General features: G+C 46.2%; 1 protein-coding gene across 2 annotated transcripts in view; it reads left to right on the top strand.

The window, feature by feature from the left end:
- The window catches only part of LOC125721589 (protein NLRC3-like), a 114,956-nt gene that overhangs the window by 42,292 nt on the left and 51,337 nt on the right, over window positions 1-21,327 (top strand). The window contains exons 7-12 of one of the 2 annotated variants that reach the window (XR_007385841.1): window positions 4,295-4,468; window positions 5,072-5,245; window positions 10,521-10,673; window positions 13,938-14,111; window positions 14,226-14,272; window positions 18,409-19,141. Coding sequence is in view for 1 of the 2 variants with exons in the window: in XM_048997555.1 (XP_048853512.1) it covers window positions 4,295-4,468; window positions 5,072-5,245; window positions 10,521-10,673; window positions 13,938-14,111; window positions 14,226-14,272; window positions 18,409-18,929 (1,243 nt within the window). In the remaining variant the exon portion in view is untranslated. Of the gene's footprint in view, window positions 1-4,294; window positions 4,469-5,071; window positions 5,246-10,520; window positions 10,674-13,937; window positions 14,112-14,225; window positions 14,273-18,408; window positions 19,752-21,327 lie in introns of those variants that run through there. The other variant, XM_048997555.1, reaches the window with a different exon arrangement.

The following is a 21,327-nucleotide window of genomic DNA, read 5'->3' as shown; positions in this document are numbered from 1 at the left end:
CCCGCCTGGACCACTGGCCCAGCAGGTACGTGGCGCTTTTGCTCCAGTTGACGCGAGCGGAAGAGGCACGCTGGAAATCACCAAGAAGTGCTGTAGGCACCTCCATATCCGTGTTGGACCTGATAAAAACAGTGACGTCATCTGCATAAGCAGTAAGTGTAACAGTCACTCCTCCCCCAAGGCTGATGCCAGGTACCGGTGCTCCCTGGAGACGCCTTCGAAAAGCCTGAAGCAGCGGCTCCACCGCCAGTGAGTACAGCAGCCCAGACAACCCACAGCCCTGCCGTATCCCCCTGGTGACAGGAAAAGGCCTGGTGAGAGAGCCATTAATGGTCAGGAGGCTCCACACATTGGGGTACAAGAGTCTAATGTAAGAAACAATCTTTGGACCAAAACCAAAAGCTTGAAGGGTCTTAAACAGAAAGGTGTGGTCCACTCTGTCAAATGCCTTTTCCTGATCTAAAGAGACCAGACCTGCGTCCAAACCTCGTTCTGACACAAAGGACAAAAGATCTCTAGCTAAAAAAAGGTTATCAAAAATTGAACGCCCTGGTACACAGTAAGACTGATCCCAGTGAATGATGGTTGAAACACATGTTTTCAGCCGGTTAGTCAGAGCTTTGGACAAGATCTTATAATCCACACCGAGAAGCGAGACCGGCCGCCAGTTCTTCAGAACTCCCAGATCCCCCTTCTTGGGCAGCAGCGTTAGAACAGCCCTCCGGCAGCTGGATGGAAGAAGGCCCATATCAACACTTTCTTGAAAAACACAGAACAAGTCTTCACCAATCAGGGGCCAGAAACATTTATAAAATTCCGCGGTCAGTCCGTCCAGGCCTGGTGCTTTCCTGACTGACTGCTCAGGGACAGCAGCAGTAAGTTCTGTCAGAGTCAAAGGCTCTTCCAGCTCATGTCTGTCTGCGACTGAGAGACTTGGTAAGTCCCAAAGAAACTGATCAGCCACTGACTGATCACAGGCCTCAGCACAGAACAGGGTCTCATAAAAGGCTATTGAGTGTTAAAATCTCATGCTTGTCAAACGTACTACGCCCATCGGGGAGGATCAAGTGCCGAAAGGTCTTTCTCTCTTCCCTGTGCGTCTCCAATCCAAAGAAATACGCGGTGGGGGCGTCCATATCAGTCTCCTTCGTATAGCGGCCCGGGCCAACGCTCCAGCCCCTCTCTCCACCAGAAGGTCTTTCAACAGGAGTCGGTTCCTCTGCAGGGCCTCAGCATCTCCCACCCTGCCAGGCTCTGCTCCTGTGCACAGCCGCAAGATCTCATCCTCCAGTCTTTTAAACCGGTTCTGTAGTTCAATCTGGAAATATGCAGCATAGTTCTGGCAGAAGAGCTTAATTTGCACTTTTCCGACATCCCACCATTGACTGAGGGACTTGAATTGTGATTTTTTTTCTCCCTCCACACCTCCCAGAAGAAAGAGAAAGATCGTACAAAGTTGTGGTCCTGAACTAATTTATTACTAAAACTCCAGTAACAATGTTGTGAGGAGAAATCAGTGCAAGAGAAAGTGACAGAAACAAAATGATGATCGGAGAGAGGGAAGGGAGCGATGCCACAGCTTAAAAACCTGCCCTTATTCCGATAGTTTATATAAAAGCTGTCCAGCCGAGCAGCAGACACCATGTTAGAGTTCACCTTCACCCAGGTACACTGTCTGCACTTTGGGAAATGGTCTCTCCACACATCAGTCAGACCATGGTGTTCAATAACAGATTGCAGAACAGAAGCTGAACCAGGGTGAGGATCCTCGCGATTCCTGTCGAGCACGTGCTCCAGAGTAGAATTAAAATCACCAGCCAGAACCACAACGCTCTCCTGTGACAGTGTCTCTAAGAACGTATGTAAATCTGTAAAAAAGGCCACCCGTTCTGAGCCTACATTTGGTTCATACACAACAGGTCATGCAGGTAAAACTGAACACGCAGGAGCCTCCCAGGTACAACTTCTGTAACCACCGGTCGCAGGACTGGGACCCTCTGTGAGAACAGCAGAGCGACTCCAGCACTGACAGAAGAGCCATGACTAAAAACAACCTGGCCGCCCCAGTCAGCCCGCCACTGAGCCTGGTTCCCCTCATCACTGTGTGTCTCTTGTAAAAACACAACATCTACCTTTTTTTACAGCAATATAATCAAACAACGCAGCTCTTTTAGTAGCATTGCGACACCCGTTAATATTTAGCGAGTCAAAAATCAACGAAGCCATAAAACTGGTAAAAAGAGCTGATAAAGGACAAGAAACATAGAACATAAACCCACTGTACTGCTAGCGGTGGCGTAACACTCCTAACAGTGCTCATCAGCTTCTTTAAGCTGCACCGATTTCTGTTTATCAAGCTCGTCCAAAGTACATTTCCTCATCGCCATCGTACATGAAGCTAAAAACAGTTTCAAATCAGGGAAATAGGACTCTATCTTAGGTTTTCTCTGGCCTTTAGTGCTGCCCAGAAAGAAACAGATCTGCTCAAAAGAGTAAACCTTGGTCCTACCTACAGGGGTGCTGGAGTCCATGGAGGCCTGTGAGTCTTCCAAGTCATCAGCCAAACTCTCTACGTCCTCATGATCTTTATCAGAATCCAGTAAGTGCAGGTCCAGCTCAGGCTCAGGATGTTCCACTGCGGTGTGTCTACAGATGGGTCAGTGCCGGGCTCAGCAGGTGCGGAGTCACTCACCGCGCTGCTGCCAGCAGGCCCTGCTGCGTCCGGGCCGGGATCCTCTGCCAGCCCGCTGTCTCAGCGGGAGCGGAGTCACTTACCGCGTCGCCGCCAGCGGGCCCTGCTGCGTCCGGGCCGGGCTCCTCTGCCAGCCCGCCGTCTCACCGGGAGCGGAGTCACTCACCGCGCTGCCCCCAGCAGGCCCTGCTGCGTCCGGGCCGGGCTCCTCTGTCAGCCCGCCGTCTCAGCGGGAGCGGAGTCACTCACCGCGCTGCCGCCAGCGGGCCCTGCTGTGTCCGGACCGGGCTCCTCTGTCAGCCCGCTGTCTCAGCGGGAGCGGAGTCACTCACCGCGCCTCCGCCAGCGGGCCCTGCTGCGTCCGGGCCGGGCTCCTCTGTCAGCCCGCTGTCTCAGCGGGAGCGGAGTCACTCACCACGCCGCCGCCAGCAGGCCCTGCTGTGTCCGGGCCGGGCTCCTCTGTCAGTCCGCCATCCCGGCGTGGCTCGGGAGCGGGGGTGGGGGCAGTGACTACGGGCAGGGGGGGCTCGTCCTCCCGGTCCCCACGGTCTGAGTCCAAGTCCGTTACTACAGTATCGGCGCCCCCGCGGTGCTCGGTGTCCCGCACCAGCGCCGGGGCCTCGCGCCCCTCCTCGCGCTCCCCCCGGGGGGGTCCCCTCACGGGCAGGCCTGCCACACATGCCCAAAACCACCGCACGCAAAACACTTCACACTCTCAGAGCTGTTAAAATTATATAAACTTTCCCCTCCACTGTGATCTTAACAGACACGTCCAGGACTTCCTGCGGCGCATTAAGAATCATAAATGTTTGCCGCCTAAAAGACAGGAATCATCCTAATCGGGGTCACCAACTTCCCGTAGCGCCCCTGAATGTTGGACAGTAGTTAATTTCTAATAAATGGGGGAACATTAGATAAACCAACTTTTTTTGACGGGCTTCATAAAGGCAATATCTGTACGAATTCATCTTTAATGTTGAGACCACTTTCTATGAGGTCATCAACCATGGAAACGTCTTTTAAAAAGATCACAATAGTTTTGTTCATTCGGGAAGCTGAAACAACATTAGCGGCTCCAACTACTTCACCGACCGCGAGCAGAGAGTCCTCCACCGAGACGGCGGGTCAGGGACACACTTATAGCCGTGCCTGAGACTCAGACACGAAATGGGAAGCTCAAAATTCCCACCAGAAAGCTGCACTTGAATGGCTGACATTCTGGCTGCTGACTCAAAGATAGAAGTTGGTGATGTGACAATACTGAACTTACAAGAATGGCGAACGCATGGTTACTGTAAGGGACAATGCTTGTGAAATTCTGCGCAATGTTTCTTTTTAACTGCTTCAGAATCTTTGGCTAGAAAGCTGAACTGAAAGCAAATCATGAATCCTTCTGTTATCTTGCTTTGTATGTAGCTCACAATTAGTGATCATATGACTGCAGCAGATTGTCAGACGCACAGAACACTCTGCAGACTATAATTCATTTTGAAGTGTAAGCTCTGCTGCTAATTATACTGAAAACAAATGCTTATTGTAATGCTTTGTATTTTACTAATGTGTAGGATGTGTATATGTGTCTTAAAGTGTTTTCTGTTTCAGGCTGAACAGCTGTGATCTCATAGATAAACACTGTGAAGTGCTGTCTTCAGCTCTAAGATCAAACTCTTCCCCCCTGAGAGAGCTGGACCTGAGTGATAATAACCTGAAGGATTCAGGAGTGAAGCTGCTCTCTACTGCACTGGGGGATTTACACTGTAAACTGGAGATATTGAGGTCAGTATTACTGGGTATTCTACACTCTAAACTGGAGATACTGAGGCCAGTATTACTGGATATTCTATACTGTAAACTGGGGATACTGAGGTCAGTATTGTGTGGTGGCTGCTCTCTGCTGTACTGTAGGATCTCAGCTGTAAACTGGAGAAGCTACAGTGAGTACAGAATATGCATTTTGCACAAAAGTAACTGGACACCAAGAAAACCCACAATGCCTTTCAGCAGTTACATAATAAACAAACACAAACAGCTTCTGTTTTCTTCTCCTACTTCCTTATATCCCACAATCTTATCAGCCCTCGATCCATGCTAGAAATAATTAAGCAGTGAAGCAGGAAATATCCATTCAACCATATAATCCATGCAAAACATTTGTGTTGGTTAGCAAAGTTAACGGCACTGTTACAGATAAACATGTTGACTTTAACGTGTTATGGACAAAAAAATAATGGACACCAAACAGAAGGAATGATTGTTAAAATGATTTTTAATAATTTAATTGTTTTCTGAAAATCCATTATGTCATGGCCCTTATTCTCCTCATTTGAATACAGTGCTGCAGTGTAAAAAGTGGATTTAAAAGTGTTTAATTTTTTTAAGGGTTGGCCGGTGTGAAATCACAGAGAAATGCTGTGAGGCACTGGCTTCAGCTCTCAGATCAAACTCTTCCCCCCTGAGAGAGCTGGACCTGAGTGACAATGACCTGCAGGACTCAGGAGTGAAGCTGCTCTCTGTTGGACTGGAGGACTTACACTGTAAACTGGAGATACTGAGGTCAGTCTGACTGGGTATTCCACACTGTAAACTGGAGATACTGAGGTCAGTCTGACTGGGTATTCCACACTGTAAACTGGAGTTACTGAGGTCAGTCTTACTGAGTATTCCACACTGTAAACTGGAGATACTGAGGTCAGTCTGACTGGGTATTCCACACTGTAAACTGGAGTTACTGAGGTCAGTCTTACTGGGTATTCCACACTGTAAACTGTGGGTAGTGAGGTGAGTATTACTGGGTATTTCACACTGTACGCTGGAGATAATAAGGCGGAACATAGCTAGTGATTTCAAAATAAAGCAGGAGTATCTAAGTCTACAGGTTGACTTAAAAAATAACATTAGACTCGCTACAGTAAGTGGAATGTCGAAAGTAAGATTGCATTGGAGGTTAAGGATGACATTAAAAGTTTCTTCCAATATTTTAACTCCAAAAGAGCTCTAAAAGCTGAAATCACTCATCTGCAGGATAGTAAGGGCCTTATAATTGAAAATTAAAATTTATATAGTAAATGAGTTTAATGATTATTTTACACGGGTGTTCACAGTAAAGGGCATGCTTAACTTACCACCATTTAGTACAAATACAGTGTCGTATTTGCTTTTAATACTCTTTACAGCCTCCCTTTGCCAGTATAACAGCACTGAGTCTCCTATAACATTTTATAAGGTTGGAGAATACAGAGCAGGGCATCTGAGACCATTCCTCTTTACAGAATCTCTCCAGATCACCCAGGGTCCTCGGCCCTCTCTTGTACACTCTCCTCTTCAGCTCAGCCCACAGGTTTTCAGTGGGGTTCAGGTCAGGGGACTGAGATGGCCATGGCAGAAGCTTGATTCTGCGGTCAGCTGACATTTTAATGTTGATTTGGACATGTGCTTAGGATCACCGTCCTGCTGGAAGATCCAATGAAGCCCCAGTTTTTGTTTCCTGGCAGCAGCAGCCAAATTTTGATATAAAATGTCCTGGTATTTCATGGACCCCATACTGCCATGTACCCTAACAAGGTTTCCAGGGTTTTTGGAGGAAAAACAGTTCCACAACATCACAGAACCTCCACCATATCTTACAGTTGGGATAAGGTTCATTTCATTATAGCCATCCTTCTTTTTACGCTAAACCCACTTTGAATGTTTATTGCCAAAAAGCATTTTTGTTTCATCATATAGTTGAATTTGATTCCAGTCAAAGTTGTATAATGTTTTGCAAACTCCTGCACTAACATTTTAAGTAACTGACAGAAAAAGCTTCTTTCTGTCATACCTTTCAAAACGTCCATACCTCAATCCCCTCATAAGTATGTCTGCTAGGTGGAGTCGAAGGTGCAGTATAATCCTGTTATAATGGACTCGCTTATAACGGAATATCGTCTATAACAGACGAGGACTGCCCGTTGTGCACCTTTAATTACATGCAGAAAAAGCATCGGATATAGCGGACTCGCATATAATGCAGTGTGTGTGAGAGTGTCTGTGGCAGGGTACGCGTGTGTGAGAGTGTCTGAGGCAGGGTACGCGTGTGTGAGAGTGTCTGCGACAGGGTACGCGTGTGTGAGAGTGTCTGCGGCAGGGTACGCGTGTGTGAGAGTGTCTGCAGGCAGGGTACGCGTCTGTGAGAGTGTCTGAGGCAGGGTACGCGTGTGTGAGAGTGTCTGCGACAGGGTACGCGTGTGTGAGAGTGTCTGCGGCAGGGTACGCGTGTGTGAGAGTGTCTGCGGCAGGGTACGCGTGTGTGAGAGTGTCTGCGACAGGGTACGCGTGTGTGAGAGTGTCTGCGGCAGGGTACGCGTGTGTGAGAGTGTCTGCGGCAGGGTACGCGTGTGTGAGAGTGTCTGCGGCAGGATACGTGTGTGTGAGAGTGTCTGTGGCAGGATACGTGTGTGTGAGAGTGTCTGAGGCAGGATACGTGTGTGTGAGAGTGTCTGAGGCAGGGTACGCGTGTGTGAGAGTGTCTGTGGCAGGGTACGCGTGTGTGAGAGTGTCTGTGGCAGGGTACGCGTGTGTGAGAGTGTCTGTGGCAGGGTACGCGTGTGTGAGAGTGTCTGTGGCAGGATACGTGTGTGTGAGAGTGTCTGTGGCAGGGTACGTGTGTGTGAGAGTGTCTGCGGCAGGGTACGCGTGTGTGAGAGTGTCTGCGACAGGGTACGCATGTGTGAGAGTGTCTGCGGCAGGGTACGCGTGTGTGAGAGTGTCTGTGGTAGGGTACGTGTGTGTGAGACTGTCTGTGGTAGGGTACGTGTGTGTGAGAGTGTCTGTGGGAGCGTACGTGTGTGTGAGAGTGTCTGTGGCAGGGTACGCGTGTGTGAGAGTGTCTGCGACAGGGTACGCGTGTGTGAGAGTGTCTGTGGCAGGGTACGTGTGTGTGAGAGTGTCTGTGGCTGGGTACGCGTGTGTGAGAGTGTCTGTGGCAGGGTACGTGTGTGTGAGAGTGTCTGTGGCAGGGTACGTGTGTGTGAGAGTGTCTGTGGCAGGGTACGCGTGTGTGAGAGTGTCTGCGACAGGGTACGCGTGTGTGAGAGTGTCTGTGGCAGGGTACGCGTGTGTGAGAGTGTCTGTGGCAGGGTACGTGTGTGTGAGAGTGTCTGTGGCTGGGTACGCGTGTGTGAGACTGTCTGTGGTAGGGTACGCGTGTGTGAGAGTGTCTGCGGCAGGGTACGCGTGTGTGAGAGTGTCTGGGACAGGGTACGCGTGTGTGAGAGTTTCTGTGACACCCCACCCCCAGTGCATTAGGTGACCTGCCCCACCCAGAGGCACAGGGGAAAAGAACCACTCCCCCAAACTAGAGGCTAGTGGAAGTGGCAGGACTGGGGGGCGAGTGAAGTCCGTATTTAATGTGAGGAGTCGTAGAGAGGAGAGGAAAAGAAAAGGAGATAAATGCAAAGACAGGATTGTATTTATATATGATGGTTGTGGATGATAGGAGCCGTAACTGAAAAAGCCGTAAAAAAAAATTTGTGAATAAAAAATTATCACACATATACACTGCTCAAAAAAATTAAAGGAACACTGAAAACACATCAGATATCAATGGGGAAAATATATATATATACTGAAGTAGACTGGGTAATGTGTTAGGAATGAAAGGATGCCACATCGTTTAATGGAAATGAAATTTCCATGAAAACCTACAGAGGGCTGAATTCAAAGACACCCCCGAAAATCAAAGTGAAAAATGATGCAGCAGGCTAGTCCATTTTGCTGAAATTTCATTACAGTAACAGTATCATACTCAGTAGTTTGTATGGCCCCCACATGGTTGTATGCATGCTTGACAATGTTGGGGCATGGTCCTAATGAGACCACAGATGGTGTCCTGGGGGATCTCCTCTCAGATCTGGACCAGGGTATCACTGAGCTTCTGGACAGTCTGAGGTGCAACCTGGTGGCATCGAATGGACGAAACATAATGTCCCAGAGGTGTTCTGTTGGATTTAGGTCAGGGGAGCGTGGGGGGCAGTCAATGGTATCAATTCCTTCATCCTCCAGGAACTGCCTACATGGTCTTGCCACATGAGGCCGGGCATTGTCGTGCACCAGGAGGAACCCAGGACCCACTGCACCAGCATAGGGTCTGACAATGGGTTCAAGGATTTTATCCTGATACCTAATGGCAGTCAAGGTGCCGTTGTCTAGCCTGTAGAGGTCTGTGCGTCCCTCCATGGATATGCCTCCCCAGACCATCACTGACCCACCACCAAACTGGTCATGCTGAACAATGCTGCAGCCAGCATAACGTTCTCCATGGCTTCTCCAGACCCTTTCATGTCTGTCACATGTGCTCAGGGTGAACCTGCTCTCATCTGTGAAAAGCACAGGGTGCCAGTGGCAGACCTGCAAATTCTGGTAATCTATGGCAAATGCCAATCGAGCTCCATGGTGCTGGGCAGTGAGCACAGGGTCCACTAGAGGACGTTGGGCCCTCAAGCCACCCTCATGAAGTCTGTCTCTGACCAAACAATCAGAAACATTCATACCAGTGGCCTGATGGAGGTCATTTTGTAGGGCTCCAGCAGTGTTCATCCTGTTCCTCCTTGCACAAAGGAGCAGATACCGGTCCTGCTGATGGGTTAAGGACCTTCTACGGCCCTGTTCAGCTCTCCTTGAATAACTGCCTGTCTCCTGGAATCTCCTCCATGCCCTTGAGATTGTGCTGGGAGACACAGCAAACCTTCTGGCAATGGCACGTATTGATGCGCCATCCTGGAGGAGTTGGACTACCTGTGCAACCTCTGTAGGGTCCAGGTATCACCTCATGCTACCAATAGTGACACTGACCGTCACCAAATGCAAAACTAGTGAAAAAAAGATGAGGAGGGAAAAATGCCAGTGGCCCCCACCTGTTAACCCATTCCTGGTTTGGGGGTCGTCTCATTGTTGCCCCTCTAGTTCACCTGTTGATAATTTCATTAATACTAAAGCGGCTGAAACTGATTAACAGCCCCCTCCGCTACTTAACTGACCTGATCAATATCCCAGAAGTTTAATAGACTTGATGCTATACTCTGATTAAAAAGTGTTCCTTCAATTTTTTTGAGCAGTGTATATTAATACATAGATATGAATGTCCATACATTCACGGACACACTTTCATACATATCTGTATGAAATGTATCCGGAGGAAACCCCACGACAACATGGGGAGAACATGCAAACTCCACACACATGTGACCCAGGCCGAGACTTGAACCCGGGTCCCAGAGGTGTTAGGCAACAGTGCCAACCACTGCACCACCTTGCCGCCACCAGCAAACATACAAACAACCAGAATTCTAGAAAAGTTCTTTAAATTTGAATTAAATAACAAATAAAACACTTTCAAATCACATGAGCCTATATTTTATTCACAACAGATCATAGATAATATAACAAATGTTCAAATTGGGAAATTGTACACCTTTATCCAGTAAATGAGCTCATTTCAAATTTGATACCTGCTACATGTCCCAAAAAAGTCGGTACAGGGACAACAAATGTCTGAAAAAGCAAGAAAGTTTAAAAAGATTCAGCTGGGAGAACATCTAGCAACTAATTAAGATAATTGATATCAGGTATGTAACCTGATTAGCATTAAAAGGGATGCCAGAGAGGCAGAGTCTCTCAGAAGTAAAGATGGGCAGAGGCTCTCCAATCTGTGAAAGAGTGTATAAAAAGATCGTGAGATATTTTAAAAACAATGTTCCTCAACATGAAATTGCAAAGGATTTGCAAATCTCATCATCTACAGTGCATAACATCATCAAAAGATTGAGAGAAACTGGAGATATCTCTCCAGTAGGGACAAGGGACAAGGCGTAAGGGACAAGGCCGAAGACCTGTATTGGATGCCCGTGGTCTTCGGGCCCTCAGACGACTCTGCATCACTCATCGGCATGATTGTGTCAATGACATTACTAAATGGGCCCAGGAATACTTCCAGAAAGCACAGTCGGTAAACACAATCCGCCGTGCCATCTGCAGATGCCAGCTAAAGCTCTATCATGCAAAAATGAAGCCATGTCTGAACATGGTCCAGAAGCGCCGTCGTGTCCTGTGGGCCAAGACTTATTTGAAATGGACTTTTTCAAAGTGGGAAAGTGTTCTATGGTCAGACGAGCCCAAATCCGACATTCTTGTTGGTAATGAAGGGTGTCGTGTCCTCCGGGCTAAAGAGGAGGGAGACCTTCCAGCGTGTTATCAGCATTCAGTTCAGAAGCCAGCATCTCTGATGGTATGGGGGTGCATAAGTGCATACGGTATGGGCAGCTTGCATGTTTTGGAAGGAACTATGAATGCTGAAAGGTATATAAAGGTTTTAGAGCAACACATGCTCCCCTCCAGAGGACGTCTGTTTCAGGGAAGGCCTTGTGTATTTCAGCAGGACAATGCAAAACCACATACTGCAGCTATTACAACAGCATGGCTTCGTGGGAGAAGAGTCCGGGTGCTGAATTGGCCTGTCTACAGTCCAGATCTTTCACCTATAGAGAACATACAGTAATTATCTGTGACACCCACGGTGCACTGTGAGCAGGTATACAGACCAACAGAGCATGCAGATAATTATCTGTGACACCCATGGTGCACTGTGAGCAGGTATACAGGCCAACAGAGCATGCAGATAATTATCTGTGACACCCATGGTGCACTGTGAGAAGGTATACAGGCCAACAGAGCATGCAGATAATTGTCTGTGATACCCATGGTGCACTGTGAGCAGGTATACAGGCCAACAGAGCATGCAGATAATTATCTGTGATACCCATGGTGCACTGTGAGCAGGTATACAGGCCCACAGAGCATGCAGATAATTATCTGTGACACCCATGGTGCACTGTGAGCAGGTATACAGGCCAACAGAGCATGCAGATAATTGTCTGTGATACCCATGGTGCACTGTGAGCAGGTATACAGGCCCACAGATCCTGTAGATAATTATCTGTGACACCCATGGTGCACTGTGAGCAGGTATACAGACCAACAGAGCATGCAGATAATTGTCTGTGATACCCATGGTGCACTGTGAGCAGGTATACAGGCCCACAGAGCATGCAGATAATTATCTGTGACACCCATGGTGCACTGTGAGCAGGTATACAGGCCAACAGAGCATGCAGATAATTATCTGTGACACCCCTTGTACACTGTGAGCAGGTATCAGTACTGACTACTTTTTATATTGAGTCACATGTTTTATGTGAATTACTTTGTACTGAACTGAAGTTGCAGAATGTTGTCTCATCTGAGAAGGATTCAGTGTATTATGTGTGAGGTCCATTTTGGTTTTGATGCTGGATTCAGTTAGTAAATATTAGAAAAATTGCATATTCTCAACTCGTATTTATGGATTAAGTCTTCGAATGTCGTGAAATGACTGTTACTGAAAAGGAGGTGGAGATGTGTAATCCCTTTCTGTCCCCGTGAGTGATAGTGAATAGTGATATTGTGAAGTAGGAAGTCCAGATTATTCCAGATTGGCGTGTATTTACAGGCTCTGAGATTACAGTTAGTGATTTTAATGGCTTTCCACTGGGCTGTCAGTGCTGTGGAAATGGCAGCACTGTGTTGTTAAAGCAGTTTTGTTTCTTTAATGACATTTTGAGTAAGTCTGCATGTCTGAGATTTTTACAGTACAGCTGCTCCTGCTGTAACCATGAGCTGCTGTTACTGCTGTAGTGTGACCATTTAGTTAAGTCTTGCAGTTGATTTGCTAAGTAATAATTAAGAAAAATGAGCTTGTAATCCACCTTGAGATTTACTTTTCTGTAATGTGGAATGTTTGATTTTGTGTTTTTGTTTTTCCAGCAAAAATGTGACATTAATGAGTTAAGAGTTTGAAAGAATTTTTCTGAAATTATTCTGGACGAGTAATTTTATTTTTATTGATTTAAGTGGGAGACTCATCTATTGTTTTGAATAAGGGGGTGTAGTTGAGGGTAACCAAGTCAGACAGCCTGTGGGAGATGTAGATACCCAAGTACCGGATATTTCCAGTGTGAAATGGAGCATCCTGATCGGCTGAATCCCAGGCATCTTCAGGCAGTGAGAATGTTAAGGGTTTTTTTCCAGTTTATTGTGTAGTTTGATAGATTTGAAAAGGTATTAATAAAATTAAAATTTCATATTTTGAGGGTTTCATAAAAACAGCAAGATATCATATGCATAGAGATTAATTTTGTGTTGTTATTAGTATGAATTCCATTTATTTCACTGTTCTGTCGTATTGCTGCCACAACTGTTTCTATGAAGATGGCAAACAGTGAAGGAGAGAGTGGGCATGCAGGCCGTCTTCCCCGTCGGAGTGTGAATGCAGGTGATGTGATCCCATCTGTGACACTGTAGCTTTGGCTGAGCTGTACAGTATTTTAACTGAGTGGGTGAACGATTCTCCGAAGCCAAATCTATGCAATGTATTAAGGAGGAATGTCCACCTGACTGTCAGATGCCGTTTCTGCATCTAATGATGTAATCATGGTTTTAGTATGGGTATGCTGAGCAGCATTGATTAAATTAAATAATCTATGGATGTTGTCAGAGGCATGTCTTGTCTTGATGAAACCTGTCTGATCAGGATGGATTATAGTAGGAATGACTGTCTGTAACTGAGTGGCGAGAGCCTTTGTAATGATTTTCAAGTTATTCATTAATGAGAGTGGCGGGTAACTGGAGGGTTGTGTTGGGTCTTTATCAGGTTTCAATAACACTGTAATGGCCTATAGATTTCTGCAGGGTAACCATCCAGTCTGGCGATTGGTTGTTAGGTATTTGGTTGAGGACCTTATGGAGTTCTTCTGATGTTAATGGTGCATCAAGCAGAGGTGGAGATTACAGGTCCAGGGAGTACAAATCCAGACCAAGATTTTGTTTCAACAAACCAGTTGAGTCTCTGTGACTGTGACTCTTTATATTCATCTGGTTGATTGAAACAAAATCTTGGTCTGGATTTGTACTCTCTGGACCTGAAATCTCCACCTCTGGCATCAAGGGCATCTGCTGTTTCATTGGTTAATATGGGTAAGTCTAGATTACTTTTAAATGATTCTATATCAACTGGATCTGGTTCTGAGAAGTATAAGTTCTTAGAAAATGTTCAAAAGATGTTAATTTTGCGTGATTATTGAAATATTTATTAGAGGAGTCACTTTTGCTTAAAAGTAATGCTTGTAATGGTCAGGTGATCTTATTTATTGTGGATTTTTTTTCCATCTTTCTGCAGACTGTCAGGCTGTAGAGTCACAGAAGAAGGCTGTTCTTCCCTGGCTTCAGCTCTGAGGTCAAAACCCTCACACCTGAGGGAGCTGGACCTGAGCTACAATCACCCAGGAGACTCAGGAGTGAAGCTGCTCTCTGCTGTACTGGAGGATCCCAGCTGTAAACTGGAGAAGCTGAAGTGAGTACAGAGTGTGTGTCTGACACGCTACAGATACTTATGCATGTATGTGAAGAAGAGGCACCAATAAATAAATGGATACAGCAGCACTATGTCATTCTGCTTCTCCTGTAGTGTGGATTACGGTGGAGAGTGCAGGACCAGACCAGGCTTACAGAAATGTAAGTGTCTTTGCATGTTTTTATTAATAATACCATGAATACTATGTTATGGTTGTATTCACACAATTGTTGTGATGAGTGTGGCTTTTTGCACTGTGTGTAGATGGATTTCCATGTTTGTGTTTAGGTGAGTTTCATGTCATTTTAGACAAACATCCAAACGCGAAACAAAAAATCAAAATCATCACCAAAACACTATCAATTAATTTAATCGGTTTTTAAAATATTTTTTACAAATGCTTTATAGCTGCTTGTATTATCTTCGTGTTTGTGTGGGAGTGTAGGATGGTTAAATATATTCTGAATTAGTTATACAAATTTAATTTCACAAAAAAAGAATCCTTTGCATTTGTTCTTTTTGCGGATGCCGTGAGTGTATGTGTTTTCTGTGTGAGATTCGTTAGTATTGTCCTAAGGAGGCACCTGTAGGCAGTGAGACCGGACTCTCTCCTCAAGTGCAAAATGTGAATTTGCATTTTTACAGGGTGGTTCTGTAACACTCCTTAATATTCATGAGAGAATATTACTGATTGGTCACTGAATCCCTTAAACCAGAGGAGCCCAAATCCTGTCCTGCACATTTTTGGGTTTCCCCTCATTTAACACACCTGATTCATCTCCTTGTGCTAATAACCACACAGCTCTTGAGCTGAATTATTTATGGTGGAACAGGGAAAGAACTTTGCTACACAGGGCACCGGCCCCCCAGGACTGGATTTGGACACCCCTGCTTTAGGTAGAAGAAACAGGCAGCGCAAATTGATGTTAACTGGCCAATGAGGTAGTGCCCCTCTCATAAATATTAATCAGCCAGCCAATCGTGTAGGGCTTCACTCGTGAATATTAAAAAGTTCTCCTGATCCGCGGTGCTAAAAGAAATTAGCGCCCGGGACACACTGGATGTGCGGCGGAAAATATCAAATTTCATTTCGGCGCCCATGTTAACAGATTAGAGCGGCCGCGTGCGCGAGATGCGGGGCTCACGCCTCGCGGCAGCGGTGCAGCATCTACAGTCACGCGCGCGGTAAGCGGTTCTCTGTGGAAGCGTATTGCATTCATCTGAGAAAAATTAACTCTGTCAATTAATGAGATAATAATCCCGTTTTTCAGAGCAATATTTTTCTGAATTAATGAGAACCTTCCTGTTTTTTATGATGCACGATCTGTGCCGGAATCATCGTTTATATCAGAATCCAGGTCCAAATGTTTATTAAATATCACTTTAAACATGTAATAATATTACTTAAATATTCTGTTATTGATGGCCATTTTCAAGCCGCAGGCGCCGGAATTAGCGGTTTGAAGGAAAGACACTGACTTTAGTATTGATCTCTGGTGCCGTTTTTTGGTAAATATGCTTGTGATGAATATGTCTGAGGAATGTCGCTGCTTTGTCATTTTTTTATTAAATTAATTAAGCTGTTTAGCACTAGAACTGCCAAATCTACGCGTATTTTCGTAAATTCCCTGGGCCTAACACCTACTAGCATCCCTGCTGAGAGTTTCTTGGGCCATTGTCCTCCTGCTTTTGTTGTGCAAACACACCCATTACCTGTGAGGCCTGGCACATTTGCATTTTTTTACTCAGAGCAGCTAAAATCCAAGGCAGGCTAAACCTCTGTGTGTGACATGGAAACCTTCATAAAAGTCTGCCATATCTATACCAGATATCCCACACACTGACTGACCTGCAAATATGAAAGACACACATTCACAAAATATATGGAAGCACAAGTCTGTTTTATTTATAAAAAAAATTGAGTGTTTCAAACTTTGCAGTGTTTGCAGACCCAGTGACCATCATCCCTGCATTTGGCGCAAGTGAATTTGTAACACTTTGCACTGGTAAACCTGCTGCAGTTTCTGTTGCAGTTCTCCTGTACCTGACACTGAGTTGTCCATACAAGTCCTGGCACAGCAGCAGCCTTCCTCTGTCCCCATAGCCTTTTGTGGCATAAATTGGCAATGGAGTTCCTTGGCTAGATGACTCAAAAATAATCTTCTTTTGCCTTCCCACCCTGTACATGCCTTGTACAGAACGTAGGAATTTGCCACCACCAGGTCCAGCATGTTGTAAAATATAGCTACTGGCCACCTGCATGTTGCTGCTCTTACGGAATACATGCGCGTCATTTGGTCCAACACATTTACACCACACTATAACAGCAGAGAGAGAGAGAGAGTCATGAGTGTATTTGCTTTTTTTCTACCTTCTTTCTATATAGGCCTGTATAGTACATATCAGAAAACATTGTAGCACTGATGTAAAATTATACACACATTCACATACCTTCATGTGGTTATAGTCTGTTATCGTGTTGGGTTTCCTCTTTCTGCCTTCACAGATCGCCACATCTTGGTCCAAGGAACTCAGAACACACACAATCTTGTTTTTTTAGGTGCATAAATTGTCAAGGAGACACTGCCACTTCTAAGCACTGACGCAGAGAATTCCTCTTGCTGTGCAGTGTCCTTTGAAATTGTAGGAAGTTCATACCAAACTTTATTCCCTGAGCTCAGTAGTGTTGTTTTGCGCTGAAGCAGTCTGTGTGACAGTGCCAGTGAGGTGAAGAAATTGTCCGTTGTGACATTTCTCCTGTCATCCAGAAATGGCTCCATCAGACTCATGACCATGTTCTCTGCCAGCCTCTCCCTTTTCTGGTGACTGGGGTCCTTTCCCAAGTTAGGGGACACGTTGCAGACGTATTTGGTCTCCAAATCCGTGGCCATCCAGAACTTGATCCCAAATTTGTCCAGCTTGGATGCGATATACTGCATGGACAATGAACCTTGGTCGAGAACAGCTGTACATCTATGTTCATGTGTTCTCCTGGAGTGAAACTTTCAGCACAGTTCTTGGTGAAGGCTGGCAGAGAACGTGGTCATGAGTCTGATGGAGTCATTTCTGGATGACGGGAGAAATGTCACAACGGACAATTTCTTCACCTCACTGTCACTGTCACACAGACTGCTTCACTTTACTGGGCATGGTGAATAACGTTTGCCGTGAACTTCCTCCATTGGCAAAGGACACTGCACAGGGAGAGGAATTCTCCACGTCAGTGTTTAGAATGGCGCGCATGTATTCAGTACGAGCAGCAACAAGCAAGTGGCCAGTAGCTGTGTTTTACAACATGCTGGACTTGGTGGCGGTGAATGCCTACGTTCTGTACAAAGCATCTACAGGGTGGAAAGGAAAAAGAAGATTGTTTCGATTCTTCTAGCCAAGGAACTCCATTGCCAAATACAGGGATGATGGTCAATGGGTTTTCAAACGCTGCAAACACAGACTTTGACAGATAGACAGACTGTGTGGGACAGTAACCACTGAGACAAAAGGCAGAAAGATGACGAAGAGATGAACCTGGAACTGAGGCACGGATACATCAATTTTTACATGAACAGCCAAACATGCAAAGCTGGAGAGATCACACAAAAATTCACTTTTGGTGTTATAATTCAGTGATGGCCAATGAAAATGAAATGACATTTTATTCTGTATGTGTATGAGCATGTCAAAAACCATGGACCATGACTTCACTCAGCTTATGACATTTATATACAAACATGCATTGGAGACTGAAGTGTTGGCATGTTTTCATTTTATTCATTTCATTCTATTAGCAACTTTTCATTCTATTTTCACTCAATTTGTTTTATAAATAACACAGACTTGTGTGTCCATATATTTTGTGAATGTGCGTCTTTCATATTTGCAGGTCAGTCAGCGTGTGGGATATTTGGTATAGATATGGCAGACTTTTGTGAAGGTTTCCATGTCACACACAGAGGTTTAGCCTGCCTTGGATTTGAGCTACTCTGAGTAAAAAATGCAAATGTGCCAGGCCTCACAGGTAATGGGTGTGTTTGCACAACAAAAGCAGGAGGAGGATGGGGCTGAAGACCTGCGAAAATCACAGCAGGGGTGACAAACACCTTGGGACTCTCAGCAGAGAATAAATACTCGGCAAATCTAGTGTTAGCTCGCGCCCCATTTTGGCGGCTCTTCCCGCCGCCGTCGCGCGCCCACTTTATGTTTCATAAACTTCAGTTCCCGCTTCGTTAGGGGAACCTGTGCTGTTTTTATATCGTACAGGCGGCCTGATGGGATTAATAATTCTTCCTCCTGCCTACAGACTCCTGCCAGCTGACGCTGGACCCCAACACAGCAAACAGATGCCTGTCTCTGTCAGGGGGGAACAGGAAGGTGACACGGGGGGGAGAGAAGCAGCCATATCCTGATCATCCAGAGAGATTTGACGGCTGGTACCAAGTTCTGTGCAGAGAGAGTCTGACTGGCCGCTGTTACTGGGAGGCTGAGTGGAGTGGAGATGGAGCTGAGATAGCAGTGACTTATAAAGGGATCAGGAGGAAAGGAGGGAGTGACTGTCTGTTTGGAGACAATGACAAGTCATGGAGTCTGAGCTGTTATACTGTTAGTTACTCTGTCCAGCACAATAATAAACAGACTCTCATACCCATACGGCCCTCAGGCTCCCATAGAGTAGGAGTGTATCTGGACTGGGGGGCTGGTGCTCTGTCCTTCTACAGAGTCTCCTCTGATGGACTGACCCCCCTGCACAGATTCACCTCCTCATTCACTGAGTCCCTCTATCCAGGGTTTCGGGTTTATAGTAACTCCTCAGTGTCACTGTGACATGTTGCTGGTTCTCCTGGCAAAAAGGTAAAATCTCTGCTTTTTAACCTTTATTATCCCTTTTACTCTGAAATGTGCAAAAGTCTTAGGCAGGCAAAGAAAATGATGTTTAGATTATCCTCCTGTTGGTGTAAAACTATGATATGGTGCCTGTCAAAGTGTGTCAGCTTCGCCATTTCAGAACCTCTGCTAAAATCATCCTAGTATTTGCAGTGACCGTCCAGTGCAGCCATGCATTTTTTGACTTGGCCACTAGCAGACCTCATACAGCTAGTCAATCTCTCACTGACTTTTTAAACCAATATATTTAATTATTTAATTGAGCTGTTCGGGAAATTTAACAAAATTGTGGAACAGCTGAGGTGCCCCTGAGGAGAAGTTTGGGAACTGAAGTGGTGTTCATCTAGCCATCCAACTAGATATCAGTAACTTTTTAGGAAACAGAAGAAATTATTACTAGTTTTTATTGTGTTACTCTTAATTTGCACGCGTTCTAATGTTAAATTGTGTTTTTTGTTCTAAGCCAAAGTACACTTGCTACCCAGATAAACAGCTTTAAACATTTCTTTGGACTGCCTAAGACTTTAGAACAGTACTGTGTGTTTGACAGAAAATAAATGACTGTCTTCAGTGAGCTGAATAACATGAAAAATATAATTTAATAGTTTTTTTCTTTGACTAAAATGTAATTAAATGTAATCCTGATTGGGGAGGGGGTATCCCCTTCTGCTGTATATGTACATTTTATATATTATATATTTATGTCCATTTACAGTATTTCCTCCCTGTACAATGACAATAAAGGCTTTCTGTTCTGTCCTATTAATGTCCTGCTTCAGCGTCACCCAAAGCATAACTGAGTAACATAATGAAACCACAGTCTGCTGGATTAAGTTAAATTCACTGTATTACTGCAGCTGAACATGACTGACATAATGACTGTCAATCAATGTGTATAATAATCATTTAACTAGAGATATAACGGACTGAAAAAAACTGGAAAATATAATTGTCCTGGTTCAGTGGATTAAAGTAAATAAAATTATTATTAATATATTTAAATGAATAAAGAAATTTGATTTGTTAAATAATTAACACCCTTGCCACTCCCACCCCCCAGTAATAGGTCTGGTTGCTCCCCCGTCATACAGAACGGGCAGGAGCCCAGACACCCTTGCCACCCCCACCCCACTGTGAAACGTCTGGCTACCCCCCCGTAGGATAGACGGGGCAGGTGCCCAGACACCCTTTCCACCCATACCCCACTGTAAAAGGTCTGGTTGTGCCCCCGTCAGACAGAACGGGCAGGTGCCCAGGCACCCTTGCCACCCCCACCCCACTGTAAAAGATCTGGTTATGCCCCCCTCAGACAGAACGGGCAGGTGCCCAGGCACCCATGCCACCCCCACCCCACTGTAAAAGATCTGGTTATGCCCCCTTCGGACACAACTGGGAGGTGCCCAGGCAGCCTTGTCACCCCCAGCACACTGTAAAAGGTCGGGTTAATACTTCGTCAGACAGAACGGGCAGTTTCCCAGGCAACCTTGCCGCCCCCACCCCATTATAAAAGGTCTGGTTATGCCCCCGTCAGACAGGACAGGCAGGTGCGCAGGCAGCCTTGCCACCCCCACCCACTGTATAAGGCCTGGTTATTCCCCCGTCAGTGAACGGGCAGGTGCCCAGGATGCCTTACCCCCCCCCCCCCCCCCACCACACTGTAAAAGTTCTGCGTGCTCCCCCGTCGGACAGAAGGGGCAGGTGCCCAGACACCCTTGCCACCCCCACCCCATTATAAAAGGTCTGGTTATGCACCGGTCGGACAAACCGGGTAGGAGGCCTGGCACCCTTGCCTCCCCAACACACTGTAAAAGGTCTGGTTATGCCCCCGTCAGACAGAAAAGGCATGTGCCCAGGCAACCTTGCCACCCCCACCCCACTGAAAAAGGTCTGGTTCTCCCCCATCGTACAAAAAGGGCAGCTACCCAGGCACCCTTGCCACCCCCATCTCACTGTAATAGGTCTGCTTACTCCGCCGTAGGACAGAATTGGCTGGTGCCCAGGCAGCCTTTCCACCCCCACCCCACTGAAAAAGGTCTGGTTCTCCCCCGTCAGACAAAAAGGGCAGCTACCCAGGCACCCTTGCCACCCCCATCTCACTGTAATAGGTCTGCTTACTCCGCCGTAGGACAGAATTGGCTGGTGCCCAGGCACCCTTGCCACCCCACCCCACTGTAAAAGGTCCGGTTATGCCCCCGTCAGATAACGGGCAGGTGCCCAGGTATCCTTGCCACCCCCACCCCACTGTAAAAGGTCTAGTTACTCCCCCATAGGACAGAAGGGGCAGGTGTCCATGCCGCATTGCCACCCCCACCCCACTGAAAAAGGTCTGGTTCTCCCC

The sequence above is a fragment of the Brienomyrus brachyistius genome, unplaced genomic scaffold (genome assembly GCF_023856365.1).
Source record: "Brienomyrus brachyistius isolate T26 unplaced genomic scaffold, BBRACH_0.4 scaffold34, whole genome shotgun sequence".
Lineage (NCBI taxonomy): Eukaryota > Metazoa > Chordata > Actinopteri > Osteoglossiformes > Mormyridae > Brienomyrus > Brienomyrus brachyistius.
The sequence above is the reverse complement of the archived record's forward strand: the minus strand, read 5'-3'. Positions and strand labels throughout refer to the sequence as shown.